Consider the following 24005-nt stretch of genomic DNA (forward strand, 5'->3'; position numbering starts at 1 on the left):
AAGCAGAGGTAATGGCGGAAAAAGGTAGATTAGATTGAACCTCCAAGGCAATGCTAATGCATCTATTAGCTCTGCCTGAGAATCCCTGGACCTAGACCCATATTTGGTATTGAGACGAGACGCCATGAGATCTATCTCCGGCATCCCCCATCTGAAGCATATCTCCGCAAACACTTCAGGATGGAGAGACCATTCCCTCGGATGAAAGGATTGTCTGCTGAGAAAATCTGCTTCACAGTTGTCCACACCCGGAATGTGGATCGCTAACAGCGAATAGCAGTGGGCCTCCGCCCACTCCAGAATCCAAAATACTTCCCTCATTGCTAGGGAGCTTCTCGTTCCCCCCTGATGGTTGATGTAAGCCACCAAGGTTATATTGTCTGATTGGAATCTGATAAACCGGGACAAACTCAGAAGAGGCTAAGCCTTCAGAGCATTGTAGCTTGCTCAAAGCTCCAAGGTATTGATCGGGAGGGAGCATTCCTCCGGAGGCCACAGGCCCTGTGCCTTCTTGGCACCCCAAACAGCTCCCCATCCCGAGTGGCTCGCGTCCATAGTCACAATATCCCAGGATGGTCTGAGAAAGGATGTCCCTCGGGACAGATCATCTGGACAGAGCCACCAAGAGAGTTATTTTCTCGACCGCTTGTCCAGGGAAATCTGTTGACAGATGTGAATGATCGCTGTTCCACTGTCTCAGCATGCACAGCTGTTGCGGTCTGAGACGGAACCAGGCAAAAGGAATTATGTCCATGCTGGACACCATGAGATCAATTACCTCCATACACTGAGCCACAGATGGCCTTAAGGATATCCATAGGGCCAGACATGCCGAAGCTAGCTTGCACCTTCTCTGGTTGGTTAGAAATATCCTCAAGGAAATTGAATCTATTATAATACCCAGGAATCCTACCCTGGTGCATGGAATAAGAGAACTCTTCTCTAAGTTTATCTTCCATCCATGTGATCGAAGAAGAGAGAGAAGAGATACTGAATGGTCCTCTGCTAGATGAAAGGATGGCGCTTGAACCAGAATGTCATCCAAGTAGGGAGATACTGCTATACCTTGGGTTCTGGGGACAGCCAGGAGAGCTCCTAGAACCTTTATAAAGATTATTGGGGCCATAACTAGACCAAACGGAAATGCAATGAACTGGAAGTGCTGATCTAGGAACGCAAACCGTAGGAACTGGAAGTGGTCCCTGTGGATTGGAACGTGAAAGTAGGCATCCTTTAGATCTATAGTGGTCATGAACTGTCCTTCCTGAACTAGAGGAAGAATGGACCTTATTGTCTCCATCTTGAACGAGCCGACATTTAGAAATGTGTTTAACCACTTTAGGCCTTAGACTTGTTCTTTTTATCCTCCGGTAGGAAGGCGCCCTTGCCCCCTGTAACCGTGGAGATAATGGAGTCCAGGCCTGGACCAAATAAAATGTTTCCCTTAAAGGGGAGGGAAAGTAGTCTAGACTTATAAGTCATGTCCACAGACCAGGACTTCAGTCAGAGCGCCCAATGCGTCTGCACTGAGAAACCAGCGATTTTAGCATTCTGGCGAATAATCTGCACACATAAAATAATTCGCAATTCTCAAAGCCTTAATTCTGTCTTGGATAACATTGAGGGGACCCTCCACCTCGCTCAATTACGATAAGGAGTCGCACCAGTAGGCCACAGCTCCAGCAACCGAGGCAAAAGCTGCTGCCGGTTGAAATAAATAACCCGTATGCTGAAACATTTTTCTTAGAAAAGTTTCCATCTTTTTATCCATCGGCTCGCTGAAAGACGAGCTATCCTCAAGAGGGATAGTAGTACACTTAGCTAATGTGGAGATAGCACCATCCACCTTAGGGAAGGAGCCACATAACTCCAGCTGAGAGTCCGGGACTGGGAATAATGTTTTATCCCATTCATTTTTAAAAATATTCGCCATTTTTACAGGGACAGGAAAAGTTAGTGGGGCTACCCTGTCCTCGTACACTCTGTCTAATTAAGGTATTAAAGCTTCGTCAGGCAACTTGGCCTCTGAAACCTCTAATGTCAACAGAACCTCCTTTAGAAGAAAACATAGGTGTTAAATTTTAAATCTAAAGGCAGGCTCCTCCACAAACCGGAGGCCTAGAGGTAGCAGACTCCAAACCAGAAATTTCACCCTCTGACAGCTCAGAGTGTGACCCATCCTGGAATACTTGGAGGCAGACAAATCAAGCAAATCACTGGATGTCCCCTGGACCAGAGAGCTATGTTTAACCTTTCCCTTGCGCTTAGCAGAGCGAGGTAGAGCCTTAAGGGCCTCAGACACAGCCATTTTTAACTGCGTGGTAAAGTCTGATGGTAAAAGGCTCCCTCCAGACGGAGGATCAGGCGTGCTATGGGAAGCCACATGTGACAATGGAGATAATTGATGGGTACGCACCTCATGGGACGACCAGTCCTCTGAGGTGAACGGCTCAGTAGTACTAAAGGGGTTAAACTTCTTAAATATAATAACCTTGTTGATGCATAAGGAATATAGTTTAGAGGGTGGGCACACCAAGGCCTCCTCACAATATAAACAGGTATTACTATTAGGAATAGAGGGAATACCCTCAAGCATATCAGGATCCTCCATAGCTTGTGCTAACAACAGTAGGATATAAATAAATTAACTTTTTATTTCTCACAAAAAACGGCACCTTTATACCCCCAATGACTGGGGCACTCACCACCTCCTAGACCCAGGCAACCAGAGACGAAGCGACCTCTCCAACAGCTAGACCCGGTCACGTGGTGCGCAATGCAGGACTGCCCCTACTATGAGAAAAAATGTGCCAAGCTACAAGCTGAGTGGTGTTCAAAGTGAAAGTAAAATACCTGTATGTTCCGTTACCGCATAACAACAGTCTATGAGCCCAAATAAATCTCACACATAAAGCAACATAAATCAAAGAAAACACATTTGATTAATCCCCACTGTTCAATAACCTCCCTCAGGAGATATTAACCCACAATTCTATAAAGATAAAAGGAGTTACAATGTGACCGTGTCCTCAGCAATTTCAACATAAGTAAAAATTGAAACGATCTTACCAGAATCCATGCTGTGGAACAGAAACACAGCCTCTCAAGTGCGACAGTCTTGTAGCATCGCTCCTGACATGGACTTGAGTGAAGGAAGCAGACAGTGAAACTCGTCAACACTGGTTGCTTAAGGAGCTGTTAGCGGGCAGTCTGGATGGGTTTGCAGAAAGACTCTCCTTGCATCTCCAGACTCTAACTTTAGTCAATGCTCTCACTGAGAGGCTGACAAGACTACTTAAAACTCCAGTCCCATAACGAAAGGCATATATCCCTCCTGAAGAACAACTCCAAAATCTTCTGACACTTCTCTACCATCTGCCTGTGACGAAAGGCAAAGAATGACTGGGGGATAGGGGAAGTGGGAGAGGTATTTAAGCCTTTGGCTGGGGTGTCTTTGCCTCCTTCTGGTGGCCAGGTTCAGTATTTCCCAACAGTAAGAAATAAAGTTGTGGACTCCTTGTATTAAGAAAGAAAAGAAGAGCATTTGGGAGCTGGTGTTGTAAACTCACAGCAAACCCGCTATCACTGCAGTTGAAACCATAGCATGTTCAGTATAAATGGCTTTAAATATGTTTTAAATTAGAACAATCGTCAAGGCAAATGTGGCTAAAGTAATTTCGAAATGGGATGTAGGAGATTTCCCTGTACCTAGAGCAGCATAAAAACCAAATACACTTTTGTAATTAGCTATATCACATTCTAATGCTCTATTTGTAATCTTACCATGAATGGTATAGGTAAAGCCTCCTGCAATACCCTCAACACCCTCTGTAAATTCATAAGGCAGCAATCCTTCGTCAACCTAAAAAATACAAATAAAATATGTATTAATTTAAATGGGCTTTCAAGTTTCAAAATGAGAAATTTCACTAGAATTCACAAATCAGTTAATACATTTTGTCTCTTACCGATAAATTGCTTTCTTTCTGGATGATGAGAGTCAATAGGCGTCCATAATATGTTGGATACTTTCCCTGCCACCTGCATTAGAACCCACCTCAGGACCAATTGATTAAACATGTCCTGATGAAGAGACCATTCTCCTGGATGAATGGACTGACAATTTAGGTAATCTGCCTCCAAATTGTTCACTTCTGGAATGTAAATGGCCGGTAACGTGCAGTGGTTTTTCCTTCGCCCAAGACAGAATGTGAGATACCTCTCGCATAGCTAAGGGACTGCGAGTCACTCCATAACGACTTATGTACGCCACAGCAGTGACGTCTGACTAAAACCAAATTAATTTTAACTGCTTGCTTGTGAAGGAGCAAAGACTGAAGGTCCTGAAAAATCGCACTTGCGTCCGTTGTGACTACTGTCCAATTAGGCCGAAGAAAAGATGCTCCAAGAGTCAAACAGGGACACCATGAGAGATAATTTGACTGAAAAACTAAGATCTATCTGCTGATCCAGTTGAAAACAGTCTTTTGACAACTGTTGAAGCATGGACATTCAGAGAAGATGAACATGAAAGCAAGCAAAAGGTATGGCATCTGACACTGCTACCATGAGACCCACTGATTCTATACACAGCTACAGATGGGGATACTGTAGGGAACAACAAGCAGTCTGAAGTTTGGTTCTGCGAGCATCTATGAGAAACAAACAGAATATATTGTCACTCTCAGGAAAAACAAACACTCTTGTGGCTGGAGAAAAGGAGCTTTTGGGCACATAGACTTTCCAGCCATGCTCCTGAAGGAAAGAGACCATTCTGTGGGTATGAGCATTAGCCAGAGAAAGAGAAGGAGCTTGGATGAAAATTTCGTCTAAATAAAGAGCAATGGACATTCCCTGAGCTATGATCAATGCTAAGAGAGCCCACAATACTTTCATGAAGATGTGTAGGACTGTGGCCAAACCAAAGGGGAGGGCCAAAAATTGGTAATGTTTGTTGAGAAACACAAATCTTAGAAATTGGAAATGGTCCCCGTGAATTAGGATGTGCAGTTAAGCACCCTTTAAATCTATGGTTGTCATAAATTGGCCTTCCTAAACTAGAGGCAAAAATAGATTCCATTTTGAAGGAAGGTACACAAAAAAATGTGTTCAGAGTCTAAGTCCAGGATAGATTGGTAGGTGCCCTCCTTTTTTGGGACAATGAAGACGTTGCGACTGAAACCCTGTCCTTGTTGATATATTGGCACAGGTTGAATTACACCTATAAATTACTCCCTCTAAATCTTGAACACATTGTAGGAAGGCAGTCGCCTTAACAGGATCTTTTAGAACGCGAGACAGATGAAACTGTTCCCAAAGAGGTCTGGTCCGAAAGCCTATACGATAACGCTGGGATATGATGTTGATAACCCAGGGATCCTGAGCTGTGCGAGACCAGGCCTTCTGAAACTGAATCTGCCTCCTACCAAAAGATCTTCTGGACAGGAGGCAGTCCCTTCATGCAGATTTCTGGTTGGAATTTGACATTTTGGTCGGTTTGTTCTTAGATCATGAAGATCCTGGCTTCCAGGACGGTTTGGAAGAGTAACACTTTTGGTTGATATAGGACTTCGGATCTTTAGGAGAGAAAAAGGAATGAAAACTATTTCCTTATCTGAACTTCCCCTTAGACTTCTTATCCTGAGGTAGAAAGGTTCCTTTTCCACAAGTGACCATCTTAACAATAGAAACCAATTCAGAACCAAAAAGCTTTTTCCCTTCAAAAGGAATCATCATCAGTCTATTCTTAGAGACCATATCAGCTGACCAAGATTCAAACCATAAAGGGACACTAAACACAAATTGTAAACTACATGATTATAAACCTTCATATATAAGAATAAGTTTGCAAAGAAAAATGCAGGTTTATTTTTCAAAAAAGTATATTCTTTTATGTTTATTCTTTTCACTGATTTTCCCCAGAACAAAACAACCTTTGCTAAATAATCATAAACTAATATTCAGATATAGTACAAACTCTCGGCCAGATTATGAGTTTTGCGTTAAGAGCGGCTTGGTAATAACTTGCAAGTTATTTTCACCGCTCACCTTTAATAGCGCTGCTATTACAGGTTCTCCAAAAACCTGCATTTGTGGGCAATATGGCAGCGTTGAGCTCCAAACCGCACACAAATACCAGCGCTGCTTTGAGCTGGTTTTATGTGCTCGTGCACAATTTCCCCATAGACATCAATGGGTAGACCCGGCTAAAAAAAAACCTAACACCTGCAATAAAGGAGCATAAAGCTCTGTTACGCAGCCCCATTGATTCCTATGGGGAAAGAAAATTTATGTTTAAACCTAACACAAACCCTGAATCTAAACACCCCTAATCTGTTGCCCCTGACATCACCGACACCTACATTGCACTTCTTAACCACTAATCTGCCGGCCCCAACATCGCCGACATCTACATTACACTTATTAACCCCTAATCTGCTGCCCCCAACATCGCCGCCACTATAATAAACATATTAACCCCTAAACCGCCGCACTCCTGCATCGCAAACACTAGTTAAATATTATTAACCCCTAATCTGCTGCCCCCAACGTCGCCGCAGCCTAAATACACTTATTAACCCCTAAACCTGTGGCCTCCAACATCACTTATTAACCCCTAAACCTAACCCTAAGTCTAACCCTAACACCCCTAACTTTAATATAATTAAAATAAATCTAAATAAAAATTACTTTTATTACCTAAATAATTCCTATTTAAAACTAAATACTTACCTGTAAAATAAACCCTAAGCTAGCTAAAATATAACTAATAGTTACATTGTAGCTATTTTAGGTTTTATTTTTATTTTATAGGTAAGTTTGTATTTATTTTAACTAGGTAGATTAGTTAGTAAATAGTTATTAACTATTTACTACCTAGTTAAAATAAATACAAAGTTACCTGTAATATAAAACCTAACCTGAGTTACACTAACACCTAACATTACACTAAAATTAAATAAATGACATTCAATACAATTAACTAAATTACACACAAAAAAAAACACTAATTTACACAAAATAAAAAAGAAATGATCAAATATTTAAACTAATTACACCTAATCTAATAGCCCTATCAAAATAAAAAAGCCCCCCCAAAATAAAAAAAACCCTAGCCTAAACTAAACTGCCAAAAGCCCTTAAAAGGGCCTTTTGCGGGGCATTGCCCCAAAGAAATCAGCTCTTTTACCTGTAAAAAAACAACCCCCCTAACAGTAAAACCCACCACCCACACAACCAAACCCCCCAAATAAAATCCTATCTAAAAAACCTAAGCTCCCCATTGCCCTGAAACGGCATTTGGATGGGCATTGCCCTTAAAAGGGCATTTAGCTCTTTTTCGCTGCTCAAAGTCCCTAATCTAAAAATAAAACCCACTGAATAAACCCTTAAAAAAAACTAACACTAACCCCTGAAGATCCACTTATAGTTTTTGAAGACCAGACAACCATCCTCATCCAGCCGGGAGAAGTCTTCATCCAAGCGGCAAGAAGTCCTCAACGAAGCCGGGCGAAGTCTTCATCCAAGCGGCAAGAAGTCGTCCTCCAGGCGGGCAGAAGTCTTCATCCAGACGGCATCTTCTATCTTCATCCTTCCGACGCAGAGCGGCTCCATCTTCAAGGCATCCGACACGGAGCATTCTCTTCTTTTGCTGGCTCTTGAAGAATGAAGTTTCCTTTAAATGACGTCATCCGAGATGGCGTCCCTTGAATTCCGATTGGCTGATAGAATTCTATCAGCCAATCGAAATTAAAGGGTAAAAAATCCTATTGCAATCAGCCAATAGGATTGACCTTCAATCCTATTGGCTGATCCAATCAGCCAATAGGAGTGAGCTTGCATTCTATTGTTCCAATCAGCCAATAGAAAGCGAGCTCAATCGTATTGGCTGATTGGATCAGTCAATAAGATTGAAGCTCAATCCTATTAGCTGATTGCATCAGCCAATAGGATTTTTTACCCTTTAATTCCAATTGGCTGATAGAATTCTATCAGCCAATCGGAATTCAAGGGACGCCATCTTGGATGACGTCATTTAAAGGAAACTTCATTCTTCAAGAGCCATCGAAAGAAGAGGATGCTCTGCCCCGGATGTCTTGAAGATGTAGCCGCTCCGCGTCGGAAGGATGAAGATAGAATATGCCGCCTGGATGAAGACTTCTGCACGCCTGGAGGATGACTTCTTGCCGCTTGGATGAAGACTTCTCCCGGCTTCGTTGAGGACTTCTTGCCGCTTGGATGAAGACTTCTTCCGGCTGGATGAGGATGGATGTTCGGTCTTCAAAAACTGCAAGTGGATCTTCGAGGGTTAGTGTTAGGTTTTTTTAAGGGTTTATTGGCTGGGTTTTATTTTTAGATTAGGGACTTAGGGCAACAAAAAAGAGCTAAATGCCCATCCAAATGCCTTTTTTAGGGCAATGGGGAGCTTAGGTTTTTTAGATAGGATTTTATTTGGGGGGTTTGGTTGTGTGGGTGGTGGGTTTTACTGTTGGGGGGTTGTTTGTATTTTCTTTTACAGGTAAAAGAGCTGATATCTTTGGGGCAATGCCCTGCAAAAGGCATTGACAGTTTAGTTTAGGCTAGGTTTTTTTTTTTTTTTTTTAGTTGGGGGGGGGGGCTTTTTTATTTTGATAGGGCTATTAGATTAGGTGTAATTAGTTTAAATATTTGATCATTTCTTTTTTTATTTTGTGTAATTTAGTTTTTACTCTTTTTTGTAATTTAGTTAATTGTATTTAATTAATGTAATTGATTTAATTTTAGTGTAATGTTAGGTGTTAGTGTGAGGAAGGTTAGATTTTATTTTACAGGTAACTTTGTATTTATTTTAAGTAGGTCGTTAGTAAATAGTTAATAACTAGTTACTAACTAGTCTACCTAGTTAAAATAAATACAAACTTAGCTGTGAAATAAAAATAAAACCTAAGATAGCTACAATGTAACTATTAGTTATATTGTAGCTAGCTTAGGGTTTATTTTATAGGTATTTAGTTTTAAATAGGAATTATTTAGTTAATGACAGTAATTTTTATTTAGATTTATTTTAATTATATTAAAGTTAGTGGTGTTAGGGTTAGACTTAGGGTTAGGTTTAGGGGTTAATATATTTATTTAGTGTTAGTGATGTGGGAGGCCAGAGGTTTAGAGTTTAATAAGTGTATGTAGGCTGCGGCTACGTTGGGGGCAGGCGATTAGGGGTTAATAAATTTTAACTAGTGTTTGCGATGCGGAAATGCAGCGGTTTAGGGGTTAATATGTTTATTATAGTCGCGGCGATGTCCGGAGCAGCAGATAGAGGTTAATAATTTTATTTTAGTATTTGCAATGCGGGAGGGCCTCGGTTTAGGGGTTAATAGGTAGTTTATGGGTGTTTAGTTACTTTGTAACACTTTAGTTATGAGTTTTATGCTACAGCTTTGTAGCGTAAAACCCATAACTACTGACTTTAGATGGCGGTACAAATCTTGTTGGAATAGGCTGTACCGCCCACTTTTTGGCCTCCCAGGCAAAACTCGTAATACCAGTGCTATGGAAGTCCCATTGAAAAAGGACTTTTTGAAAGGTGCGGTGGTTACGTTGCGTTACGGCCAAAAAGGTGTGCGATACAGCTGTACCTACAAGACTCGTAATAGCAGCAGTAGAGAAAAAGCAGTGTTATGAGCCATAACGCAAAACTCGTAATCTTGCCGTTCGTTTGCACATGTGCAGACTGGGGGTAGCCTGCACTCTTGTATTACCTTAAGGTGGTTTAGCACTGATTCAAATTGGTTGCAAAGAATGATTTGCCTATCATGATTGTTGATGCAAAACTGATAATCTACATTTTTTAAGCATGTGACACCATAGAAGCTTATGGAGGGAGGGAGGGAAAGGAAACAAACATTCAAATAAATTGCCTTAAAGTATTAACCCAAGCCTCCCTGGCAGAAAGTAACAAAAGGCTGCAAAATAAATAATGAATGTATATTGCAATAATGTAACATTTTATGTGTTGTTGAAATGTTAAGTTTAAAGGTCCTTAAAGGGATATGAAACAAAAAAAATGTCTTTTGTGATTCGGACAGAGCATACCATTTTAAATAGGTTTCCAATTTACTTTTATTATCAAATTTACTTCATTCCCAGCATATTCTGTGTTAAAGAAATACCTAGGTAGGCATCTGGAGCACTACATGGCAGGAAATAGGGCTCTTGCAAATGGATACCATTCTTGCAAAACTACTGCCATATATTGTTCCAGAAATGGGCTGGCTCCTGAGCTTACATCCCTGCTTTTCAACAAAAGATACAAAAAGAACAAAGAAAAATTGATAATAGAAGTAAATTAGAAAGTTGTTTAAAATCACATGTTCTATCTAAATCATGAAATATTTTTTTTGGGTTTCATATCCCTTTAAGGCTCTCCTTAACACTGCAATGGACATGTTCTTGATATCATTCTTAATTATGTCAAAGACCGCATAACAAATTAAATAATTTGCCATTTTAAGGACCTTAATGCCATTGCCAACATCCTCAAAAAATTGACCAGAAACCATCTGAGAAAGAGAATCACACTAGTAGGATGCAGCTGTGGCCACGCCCACGCAGGTGATAGCAACTGCAGGTCTAAGCTGAAGGGCTATCTGAGAGAACAGTTTACTAAGGAAAGACTCAGATTTCCAGTCCACTGGATCCCTGAATGAAGAACTATACTCCATAGGAATAGTAGTGGGTCTCGCTAAAGTGGCCACCGATTTCTTTTATGAAAGTGGGTACATTCTTTTGAACCTGTTAGAGGGTGCATAGGGAATGCCTGGCATTTCCACTCTTTGGCTATGTAATCTGTAAATCTGGTGCTTAGGTACCTTGGGCAGAGTTTTAAAGACCTGATTCAATTTATTTACAGGCTTAGAATCTTCAGGTGTAGGCTCCAATAACTCTAAAGTATTTAAAACCCTAGAAGCAGAAAACAGATATTTTCATCTTTAAATCTAAAAAGGTGGAATCAATCTCAGGTTCTGCAATCAGAGGAAATTTCACCTTCAGATCCCTCTGACAGGGACTCAGCAGATTCAGAGCTTTGTAAGATAGATGGTAACCGACTCTGAGATACAGGGCCCTGTGAACAGCAGGTGGCAGAGGATAAATCTCCAGGATTTCATTTACGCTTACTTGGTTTGGGGATGATCACCAAATATTCTGTCATAGTTTTGCTTTAAATATCAGGGAAAAATCAGTGGAAACCCCTTGAACCACAAGATAGGCATCGGCACTAAATGTCTGTCAGAAGTCTTGAAATGATTTTGGTTCAGAAACTGGAGTTGTAGGGCACAATTAGTATACATCTGGTTAATTTGGCCCACAGTAAAACATTTTGCAGAGGAGAAAAGGATAATAGACTGTATTAAGTTTGTAAGAAGTCTCTTCTGGTGGGTCTATCATTTAACGGAGGTGCAGACATGACTCTAAAATAAATGAAGAAGGGAAGGGGTTGACTAATTCGATTTCAGGTCACTAATACTTCCAAGGACTGTCCCTGTATAATAACGGTCAGCCACTGTTGCCAGTGAGGGAGAGAAAAAGGGTGCCAAAAGGAGGGGCGGAGCTTACCATCGGAATGATATTGAGGCAGAGGCCTGACAGAGAAAGTAAAAAACACTAATAAAATCAAATAAAACATGCTGCTCCAGTTGCCCCTATGCTCCCTTCCCCAACCACATTCGTAATGAGCTGAGCCACTAACTGCTCAATGCAGTCTGTGTTTTTCTTAAAGAGACACTACAGAATTCTAGGCTACCATATAAAAAGACAATAATCAAAATATTTAAGTCTGAGCTGTCAAGGGATAGTAGAGTAAAGTGAGAAAACAGTTTCTGAGCCCCCAGAACAACAATTCTGAAGTTAAGCTCATAGGTAAAGTGCCAAGTGTGAGGCTGTAAACCCCCAGCTATCTGTTACCCGTAAATGGAAAGTACTAGTGATAGCCCCTGGACTGAAGCACCCGTCCACTGTGTCTTACCAGCAGGCTGAGGCCTTCCTCTCTCACAGATTGCTGATCCAGCAGAGAGCCCACCCAGTGCAAGTAAATATACTGCAGAGGATACTTGTGAATATACCTGCAACCCCTCAGGTAGAGGCTAAGGGACGGGGTCCCCACAATGCCCTTGGGCAGTTATGGCTAGCAGAAGCACCCGTTAAGGTACTGCAGTGCCACAAGAAAGGTATTTCTTTACCCTTGCTGCACTCAGAATCTTGTAAAAGTCGACTTCAACTCTTCCATGTATGAAGCTGGGAAGGGCTGCTGGGTCTCAAGTAAGGTCTAAGCTCCCAAGAAATCAGGATAGAAAAAAAACAAAACCTTATTTTCATAGTACCTCCCCCCTGGTGGCGGGAAATATATACCAAATTATGGACACCTATGGAATCATCATCTTACGAAAGAAAATAGGCTTCTACAGTTCAAGAAACTGAAAAATATGTATTTATGTGATTCATGATATAAAAAAAGAACACAACTTTTATTTTAATAGGACATTAACGTATTAGAGTATGTAATATTTGCACCTTTAGAAACGTTTGTCTAATGATTTTCTACAGAAAATCCCCATTAAAGAAACACTGTACACTAAAATGAGTTTCCCCTTAATGTGTTCCAAACTTGTTATATTTACTGGAGGGTATTAAATTTATGTTACTTCATATATACTTTAAAATAGCTGTTTCTTTCATGTAATTGGCAAGAGTCCATGAGCTAGTGACGTATGGGATATACATTCCTACCAGGAGGGGCAAAGTTTCCCAAACCTCAAAATGCCTATAAATACACCCCTCACCACACCCACAATTCAGTTTTTACAAACTTTGCCTCCTATGGAGGTGGTGAAGTAAGTTTGTGCTAGATTTCTACGTTGATATGCGCTTCGCAGCAGGCTGAAGCCCGATTTTCCTCTCAGAGTGCAGTGAATGACAGAGGGATGTGAAGGGAGTATTGCCTCTTGAATGCTATGGTCATCCTATTGGGGATCTATTTCATAGGTTCTCTGTTATCGGTCGTAGAGATTCTTCTCCTACCTCCCTTTTCAGATCGACGATATACTCTTATATACCATTACCTCTGCTGATTCTCGTTTCAGTACTGGTTTGGCTATCTACTATATGTAGATGAGTGTCTTTCGGTAAGTAAGTCTTATTTTATTTATGACACTCTCAGCTATGGTTTGGCACTTTATATGTAAAGTTCTAAATATATGTTTTATACTTATATTTGATTTTGAAAAAGGAAATATAAAATTGGCACAGTGACTGTAATGATAGGGAAAAAGGGAATATAGTAATCCCTGGTGCTGACCCTTAATTAGTTACATGAAAATAATGGGAAGGGAAGAAGGGGGGCAAGAAGGGTTTAGATAGCACTCGTTCCCTATATAAATAGTAATAGTATTGAAATCATTCAACTACTAAATGTATCAATCAGTTAAAAAACTTTACTTTATTAATCACTATTAAAGACCTAAATAATTATTACACAAGGCCCCTGAAAAATCGCTTATGCAAAATAGACTGCAATACCCAGAGATAGGATACAGCTCAAACCACTCCCCTGTATTCCTGGCCGGTAACAGGATACGCCGGCTTCAGGTGCCAGGGATGGCTGAGTGTTCCTGTAAAATCTCGTGCAGTCTATATCAAAGCGTAGGAGCGATATGATAACTATTATTAAAAACAAAAAGCCAAACTTGTAGCAGTTTAAGCTAAAAGTAGCACACAAACGCGTTTCGGCCGAGTAGCGGCCTTTCTCAATGTGTTTTCTTAGAAATGACAAGCCGAGTGTGAAGCTGAACACGCTTTAAATAACCCAGTTCTGTGTCTCTAAGGCCAATAGGAGCACAACTATTGTACACGCCCATCTTAGGGCCAATCATCAGTGCTGTACTGCTCAGGCACATTTCAATGATAGGTTATTCCGGAATGGCTGTGGATGCAATGTTAGTGCCCAATCAGGATTCACCTATATGTTATATGTTGTTCTGCGTTGCACTGCATTGCATTGTTCTGCAAATTAAACTGGTAATTTAGCAATTTGCTTACATCACTCATCTATATCTACTATACTAGCGTGCACCATTTAAAGAAATAATCTGTGTATATCGATATCGAGTACAAAGTGACAACAATTTGTTGAGTGATGGACTATGTTATCCCGTTTTACTCTCTATTACTTCTACTCGTTATCATATTTTTATCCCTGTTAGTAAAACGCATTATGGAGACCATATGTTAAAAAATCATTATTGTGAGTCAAACATAATATTATGAACTGTGATTCAGAGCGCTATTGACATAAATTCAATGTATCCTATGGCTTGCATATATATAGCCAAGTTACAAGGTTTGTAAAATACTGCTCTAGTGGGACAGAATTACAATTATGAATTTCCATCGTTCAAACAAAGAAACCGATTTACCTAATACTGTTTAGATGGTGATCAGATAGTGTTTGTATTATCTTAAGATTAAAAGACATCACCTAAATGCACATTATTAGTGTGTACTATGTTATCAAGGTAGAGTATTTTGTTGTATTACAGGGCTAAGACAACTTCTATGTGCTTAGGTCAATTCTTTAAAAACTTAAGTATAACTCTCATATATTCATATTTTATGGTTAATTTTAAGTTTGAAACAAAACATAACATAATGCATGTCATACTAGTTCATATATAATTCTTATCTCACCGATTATTAACATATATCATTATGATCCAAAACTTGCATTTACTTCGGAATTCTGGGTGCACGTCTAGATAGAGATATTATATTGAAACTCTTACATAAGTACACTATTATTTACAGAATTATTTACAGTTGTATCGAGTTTCACAGGAAGACCCAAAAATTATTATTCTCATTCATGCCCTGTGGCATCACACAATTCAAATTAAATATCCATTTTGCTTCCTTTTGGAGCAAAATTGTTTCTATATCTCCTCCACGAATGCCTGAACGTAGGCTTTCTAAACCCCAACATCTGAACGTATTAGTTTTGCCCTTATGATGGTATAGGAAATGTCTCGCCACACTTGTTATCTGTTTTCCATTTTTAGTATCTTTCTCAGCATTTCGAATATTGCTAAGATGTTCAGTCATCCTCTTTCCCATAGGTCTTGTGGTCATACCTACATATAATATATTACAGCTGCAGGTTAAACAATATATGACGTTTGAAGTTTTACAAGTTATGTGACTCTGGATCGTCCACCGTTTATTGAATCTGTCCATCATTACTTTCTTTTTTACCATGTGTGTACATATTTTACAATTTCCACATGCTATCGAACCTTTATAAAGAGGGGGCTTTTTGGCATTTCTGTCAAAGTGGCTTTGAGTTAACTGGTCACTCAGGTTGCCTGCTCTTCTGTACGTGAATTGGGGCTTTGTAGGGATTATAGAGTTTAACTGGTCATCAGATTGTAAAATATGCCAGTGTTTAAGTATTATATTGGATACTTGATTGCTTTGACTGGAATATGTTGAGATAAATCTCAAAGAATTGAGATTATCCTCTGATTTTTTGGGTTCTAGTAATTCCTGTCTATTCTCATTCATAGCTCGCTGATAGGCTCTCTTTAAGGATTTCCTTGAATACCCTTGTTGTAGCAATCTATCTCTTAGTTCATTTGCTGCTTTTTGGAATGCTTCAATAGATGAGCTATTCCTGCGAATCCTTAGGTATTCCCCTATTGCCGGGCTTTTTATTGTGTTTGGATGATGAAAGCTCTGCGCATGCAAAATATTATTTGTTGCAGTGGGTTTCCTAAAGGAATCTGTTTCTAAGTGGTCATTCCCTTTTTTGATAACTAGATCCAGGAATTCCACCTTGTGGTCATCATGTGTCATGGTTAGAAATAGACCAAAAGAATTATTGTTAAGAAGCAAAATGAACTCATTGAGTGTTTGTATTGATCCCTCCCACACAAAGAAAATGTCATCTATATACCTGGACCAGTGGGTAATGTATTTGGTATACTGTAGGAGATTGCTGTTAAACACTACAGTCTCCTCCCACCAGCCCGGTATATATTTGCATAAGTGGGGGCACAAGAAGTCCCCATTGCTGTTCCACACAACTGCAAAAAAAATCTCCCATCAAAAACAAAGTAATTATGATCCAAAGTGAATTCCAGTAAATCCATAATGAATTGTTTGGATTCGTTGGATAAAGTCTGATTCTTTGTTAAAAAGTGGGAAACAGCTCTACATCCCCATTGTTTATCAATACTTGTATATAGTGACTCCACGTCACAAATGACGAGAATCGATTGAGGGGTTATAGTCAGTGTATTCATCTTGTTAAGAATGTGCATCGTGTCCTTTGTGTAGGAGGGCAATGAATCTACAATGTACCTGAGTCTTGCATCCACATATTTAGAGGCCTTCTCCGTTAGAGACCCAATGCCTGAGACAATGGGTCTCCCTGGGGGGCATGTTTGATTTTTGTGGATTTTAGGTAATAGATAGAATGTTGCTATCTTGGGGGTTTTAACATCTAAGTATTGAAATTCCTTTTTATCAATAGTGCCATCAGCTGCCGCCTGTTTAATTAATCTATTATACTGTTTATGAAAATCTTCTGTTGGATTCCCAAAGAGACTTTTGTAGTTTTTAGGATTATGGAGTTGTTTTTTGACCTCGGCTATATACATTTCATTAGGCCATATAACAATATTCCCACCCTTGTCACTCTGTTTAATTTGGACATCAGTCCATTGATTTATTGATTTTAGTGCAAGTTTTTCTTGTTCAGATAGATTATTCAATGATTTATCAATATCTGAAGGGATAGCTAGTATATCCTTGCATACTAAATCTAAGAATGTACCGGTATTGTGAGAGGTACTTGTTGGTGGTATAAAGCTAGATTTGGTCTTTAAAATTTCACGCCATTTATTATCCTTTTCTGTTATCTCATTTGGATTAGTTTCTGAATCCTCTAATAAAGAAATTAGGTTTTTAATAGTAGTAGCCTCATCAGCATTTAAACCTTCTATTTCTCTATTAGGTGCAAAGTATTTCTTAAGAGGTGTACGTCTTTTATGGTTTCAAACTTGTCTAGTGTGGCTGTTGGAACAAATGACAAACCTTTTTTCAATACTGAAATTTGTATTTCGGTTAGAGATTTGTCTGAAAGATTAATAATATTCAGTTCTTTTTGGTTTGTTTCTTTTTGGTGGGTGGTTTTTGGTGGAACTTGACTTGTTTTCTTGTTCTGGGTTTGTTTACCCCTACCTCTGCGGATTCTCCGCCTAAAGGGATGTCTCCATTGATATTATGTGGGGTGATTCTTCTTTTAAGGATTGGTTTAGGTCTTAACTCATCTTCTGAGTTATCACCATCTGTAATGTCACAATCCTTATCAGAGTAATCAGAATCTGTAATAGTGGATTTGTTCGTGTTCCACATATATACAGATTTATTTGCATAGTCTGTCAGATCCCTCTCTATTTTCTTTTCTTTTTTTTAGCAATGTATTTTGCAAATCTGTCAACTTCTTCCTTTGTTTTTGTATAAGACTTTTGGAACTCTTCCTTTAATTCATATTGTTTTAATTCTTCCCCAATTTTAGTTATTTCCTCATTTAATTCGTTCAATTTATCTTTCTCATGCTCTACAAGATAGCCTATGAGTTTCAGCGAGCATTCAGTTAATGCCTCTTCCCACTTAGATTAGATGCTGATGAGGCTACTACTATTAAAAACCTAATTTCTTTATTAGAGGATTCAGAAACTAATCCAAATGAGCTAACAGAAAAGGATAATAAATGGCGTGAAATTTTAAAGACCAAATCTAGCTTTATACCACCAACAAGTACCTCTCACAATACCGTTACATTCTTAGATTTAGTATGCAAGGATATACTAGCTATCCCTTCAGATATTGATAAATCATTGAATAATCTATCTGAACAAGAAAAACTTGCACTAAAATCAATAAATCAATGGACTGATGTCCAAATTAAACAGAGTGACAAGGGTGGGAATATTGTTATATGGCCTAATGAAATGTATATAGCCGAGGTCAAAAAACAACTCCATAATCCTAAAAACTACAAAAGTCTCTTTGGGAATCCAACAGAAGATTTTCATAAACCGTATAATAGATTAATTAAACAGGCGGCAGCTGATGGCACTATTGATAAAAAGGAATTTCAATACTTAGATGTTAAAAACCCCAAGATAGCAACATTCTATCTATTACCTAAAATCCACAAAAATCAAACATGCCCCCCAGGGAGACCCATTGTCTCAGGCATTGGGTCTCTAACGGAGAAGGCCTCTAAATATGTGGATGCAAGACTCAGGTACATTGTAGATTCATTGCCCTCCTACACAAAGGACACAATGCACATTCTTAACAAGATGAATACACTGACTATAACCCCTCAATCGATTCTCGTCACTTGTGACGTGGAGTCACTTTATACAAGTATTGATAAACAATGGGGATGTAGAGCTGTTTCCCACTTTTTAACAAAGAATCAGACTTTATCCAACGAATCCAAACAATTCATTATGGATTTACTGGAATTCACTTTGGATCATAATTACTTTGTTTTTGATGGGAGATTTTTTTTGCAGTTGTGTGGAACAGCAATGGGGACTTCTTGTGCCCCCACTTATGCAAATATATACCTGGGCTGGTGGGAGGAGACTGTAGTGTTTAACAGCAATCTCCTACAGTATACCAAATACATTACCCACTGGTCCAGGTATATAGATGACATTTTCTTTGTGTGGGAGGGATCAATACAAACACTCAATGAGTTCATTTTGCTTCTTAACAATAATTCTTTTGGTCTATTTCTAACCATGACACATGATGACCACAAGGTGGAATTCCTGGATCTAGTTATCAAAAAAGGGAATGACCACTTAGAAACAGATTCCTTTAGGAAACCCACTGCAACAAATAATATTTTGCATGCGCAGAGCTTTCATCATCCAAACACAATAAAAAGCCTGCCAATAGGGGAATACCTAAGGATTCGCAGGAATAGCTCATCTATTGAAGCATTCCAAAAAGCAGCAAATGAACTAAGAGATAGATTGCTACAACGAGGGTATTCAAGGAAATCCTTAAAGAGAGCCTATAAGCGAGCTATGAATGAGAATAGACAGGAATTACTAGAACCCAAAAAATCAGAGGATAATCTCAATTCTTTGAGATTTATCTCAACATATTCCAGTCAAAGCAATCAAGTATCCAATATAATACTTAAACACTGGCATATTTTACAATCTGATGACCAGTTAAATTCTATAATCCCTACAAAGCCCCAATTCACGTACAGAAGAGCAGGCAACCTGAGTGACCAGTTAACTCAAAGCCACTTTGACAGAAATGCCAAAAAGCCCCCTCTTTATAAAGGTTCGATAGCATGTGGAAATTGTAAAATATGTACACACATGGTAAAAAAGAAAGTAATGATGGACAGATTCAATAAACGGTGGACCATCCAGAGTCACATAACTTGTAAAACTTCAAATGTCATATATTGTTTAACCTGCAGCTGTAATTTATTATATGTAGGTATGACCACAAGACCTATGGGAAAGAGGATGACTGAACATCTTAGCAATATTCGAAATGCTGAGAAAGATACTAAAAATGGAAAACAGATAACAAGTGTGGCGAGACATTTCCTATACCATCATAAGGGCAAAACTAATATGTTCAGATGTTGGGGTTTAGAAAGCCTACGTTCAGGCATTCATGGAGGAGATATAGAAACAATTTTGCTCCAAAAGGAAGCAAAATGGATATTTAATTTGAATTGTGTGATGCCACAGGGCATGAATGAGAATAATAATTTTTGGGTCTTCCTGTGAAACTCGATACAACTGTAAATAATTCTGTAAATAATAGTGTACTTATGTAAGAGTTTCAATATAATATCTCTATCTAGACGTGCACCCAGAATTCCGAAGTAAATGCAAGTTTTGGATCATAATGATATATGTTAATAATCGGTGGGATAAGAATTATATATGAACTAGTATGACATGCATTATGTTATGTTTTGTTTCAAACTTAAAATTAACCATAAAATATGAATATATGAGAGTTATACTTAAGTTTTTAAAGAATTGACCTAAGCACATAGAAGTTGTCTTAGCCCTGTAATACAACAAAATACTCTACCTTGATAACATAGTACACACTAATAATGTGCATTTAGGTGATGTCTTTTAATCTTAAGATAATACAAACACTAAACTGCTACAAGTTTGGCTTTTTGTTTTTAATAATAGTTATCATATCGCTCCTACGCTTTGATATAGACTGCACGAGATTTTACAGGAACACTCAGCCATCCCTGGCACCTGAAGCCGGCGTATCCTGTTACCGGCCAGGAATACAGGGGGGTGGTTTGAGCTGTATCCTATCTCTGGGTATTGCAGTCTATTTTGCATAAGCGATTTTTCAGGGGCCTTGTGTAATAATTATTTAGGTCTTTAATAGTGATTAATAAAGTAAAGTTTTTTAACTGATTGATACATTTAGTAGTTGAATGATTTCAATACTATTACTATTTATATAGGGAACGAGTGCTATCTAAACCGTTCTTGCCCCCCTTCTTCCCTTCCCATTATTTTCATTATACTTATATTTGCCATGATTCAGGTTAATCAGTATATTTCCTTCTTACAGACTGTCAGTTTCATTTTTGGGAAACGCATATAAATAAAAAAAATTCTTACCTGAAAATTTTTCATTTGACTTTTTTTCTAAATTGCGGTCTGTTAGGCTCGCGGGTGCAAAAAATGCTAGAATTTATTGCGTCACTTTTGGCGCGAGACTTTTTTGTCGCGAGATTTACGTTTGTTTGACGTCGATGACGTCTTTTCCGGCGTCGTAGTTGACGCTGAGAGTTTTCACGTAGTTGCGTCATCTATGACGCTCGTGTCTGTTACAGACGTTCTTGACGCCAAAAAATATTTTGTCAGTTGTGGGCATCATACTTGGCGCCAGATTCTGACATTATTTAAGTCTATTTCATTCTGCTTCTGGTTTTCAGAGGCTTATTTTGTTTGCATTTTTTTCTCATTCCTGAAACTGTCATTTAAAGAAATTGATATTTTGCTTTATATGTTGTTTTTTTTCTCTTACATTTGCAAGATATCTCAAAAACTCCTGTATCAGAAAATACTGTTGGATTCCTGATGACTGATATCAGTCCTACCAAAGCGAAGTTCATTTATTTTAATGTTATGAATTTTTATCTTTAGCTATGGTTTGTAATAAGTTATCATGATACACTTTTACATGCAGAGTCCATTAGTATTAATGCATTATCTATTGCTATTCCTTTTACATCTAATGTACAAGATATACCTAGGAATTTATAAGAATATTTTTCTGATTCTATCCTAAAGGCTTTGTCTGCCATCCCGCCTTCTAATAAAATGTATAGGTCTTTTTTAAATTTCTATTTAGTTGATGAATTTTCAAATGACCGACAACATACTGAATTATCCTTCTCTGATGATGATTTATCTGATTCAGAATATCCTTCATCAGATATTGACACTAACAAATCGAATTTTTTACTTTTAAATAGAGTACATTCGTTCTTTGTTGAAAGGGTGTTGATTATATTGGATATTGAGGAGACTAGTTCTTTTGATTTTAAGACTAGCTAACATTTAAATTCTGCTTATTAACCTCCTGTGGTTTCTTCTGAGGTTTTTTTCCAGTTCCTGATACTAGGGAATGGAATAGGCCTGGGACTTCTTTTATTCCTTATTTAAGGTTTTTAAATTGTATCCTTTGCCAGAAGTTAGTTTAGAGTTTTGGGGAAAGATCCCCAAAGTTAATTGGGCTATCTCTACTCTTGCTAAACGTACTACTATTCCTATAGAAAATAGTATTTTTTTTTTTTTTAAGTTTCTTCAGATGGGAAACTTGTATCTTATCTAAGGAAAATTATTTTATTTTCAGGTCCTTTTCTTAGGCCTGCAATTTATTTGGCTGTTGTTGCAACTGCTTCAACTTTCTGGTTGGATACTTTAGTGCAACAAGTATCGAATTATGATTTGTTTAGCATTGTTAAGTTGATCAACATGCTAATAATTTCTTTTGTGCCGTCATTTTTTGATATTTTCACAATTGAGGTTAAATCTATGTCTTTAGCTATTTTAGCTAGAAGAACTTTGTGACTTAAATCTTGGAATGCCATTTTGATTTCTAAAATCCAAATCCATTTGCAAGATATCTCAAAAACTCCTGTATCAGAAAATACTGTTGGATTCCTGATGACTGATATCAGTCCTACCAAAGCGAAGTTCATTTATTTTAATGTTATGAATTTTTATCTTTAGCTATGGTTTGTAATAAGTTATCATGATACACTTTTACATGCAGAGTCCATTAGTATTAATGCATTATCTATTGCTATTCCTTTTACATCTAATGTACAAGATATACCTAGGAATTTATAAGAATATTTTTCTGATTCTATCCTAAAGGCTTTGTCTGCCATCCCGCCTTCTAATAAAATGTATAGGTCTTTTTTAAATTTCTATTTAGTTGATGAATTTTCAAATGACCGACAACATACTGAATTATCCTTCTCTGATGATGATTTATCTCATTCAGAATATCCTTCATTAGATATTGACACTAACAAATCTAATTTTTTACTTTTAAATAGAGTACATTCGTTCTTTGTTGAAAGGGTGTTGATTATATTGGATATTGAGGAGACTAGTTCTTTTGATTTTAAGACTAGCTAACATTTAAATTCTGCTTATTAACCTCCTGTGGTTTCTTCTGAGGTTTTTTCCAGTTCCTGATACTAGGGAATGGAATAGGCCTGGGACTTCTTTTATTCCTTATTTAAGGTTTTTAAATTGTATCCTTTGCCAGAAGTTAGTTTAGAGTTTTGGGGAAAGATCCCCAAAGTTAATTGGGCTATCTCTACTCTTGCTAAACATACTACTATTCCTATAGAAAATAGTATTTTTATTTTTTTTAAGTTTCTTCAGATGGGAAACTTGTATCTTATCTAAGGAAAATTATTTTATTTTCAGGTCCTTTTCTTAGGCCTGCAATTTATTTGGCTGTTGTTGCAACTGCTTCAACTTTCTGGTTGGATACTTTAGTGCAACAAGTATCGAATTATGATTTGTTTAGCATTGTTAAGTTGATCAACATGCTAATAATTTCATTTGTGCCGTCATTTTTTGATATTTTCACAATTGAGGTTAAATCTATGTCTTTAGCTATTTTAGCTAGAAGAACTTTGTGACTTAAATCTTGGAATGCCATTTTGATTTCTAAAATCCATATTTCTTTTTTTCCAAGGTAATCAATTATTTGGTTCACAATTGGATTCTATTCTTTCAACTGTTACTCTGGGGAAGGGAGTTTTTTTGCTTCAAGATTAAGTTCTAAGAGTAAATCTTAAGCTTATATTCGTTTTTGTTCTTAATGAGGAACGGAATCCTAATTCTTCCCCAAGTATCATGTTTATAATTAGAAGCTTTCTTCAACATGGAATGAATTCAAGCCATTTAAAAGATCAAAGTCAGCCCCCAAATTTGCATGTAGGTGCGGCTCTTATTCCAGCTTAGCTGGTAAGGGGCAGGTTAAGACTTTTTTAAATTTGTTTGATTCAATTCGGTCCAAACTTCTTAGATTGGGGTACAGAATAGGATTCAGAGTAAAACCACCCGTGAGAAGTTTTTTGCATGGAAGTTTTAGGTCTCATGGCTGCAGCATTGGATTCGATTCCCTTTGTTCATTTTCATATGAAACCTTTCCAGTTTTTTATGCTGAATTTATGGTGCAGGGATTATTCTAGGATATCACTTAAAATCTTTGAATCCCAATATTCAACTATCTTTGACTTGGTGGTTAGATCACCATCATATAGTCCTAAGGGTCTCTTCGGTTCATCCAACCTGGAGCATGATCACAACAGATGCGAGTCTTTTAGGTTGGGAAGCTGTCTGGGGATCTCT

The 24005-nt window shown here is 38.1% G+C and overlaps 1 protein-coding gene across 1 annotated transcript in view; it reads right to left on the reverse strand.

Moving 5' to 3' along the window:
• The window catches only part of B3GALNT2 (beta-1,3-N-acetylgalactosaminyltransferase 2), a 453609-nt gene that overhangs the window by 94295 nt on the left and 335309 nt on the right, over positions 1 to 24005 (reverse strand). Inside the window, exon 7 of the mRNA XM_053711078.1 lies at positions 3784 to 3862. Within this exon, the coding sequence (XP_053567053.1) occupies positions 3784 to 3862 (79 nt within the window). The remainder of the gene's footprint in view (positions 1 to 3783; positions 3863 to 24005) is intronic.

Source organism: Bombina bombina, chromosome 4, assembly GCF_027579735.1.
Source record: "Bombina bombina isolate aBomBom1 chromosome 4, aBomBom1.pri, whole genome shotgun sequence".
Lineage (NCBI taxonomy): Eukaryota > Metazoa > Chordata > Amphibia > Anura > Bombinatoridae > Bombina > Bombina bombina.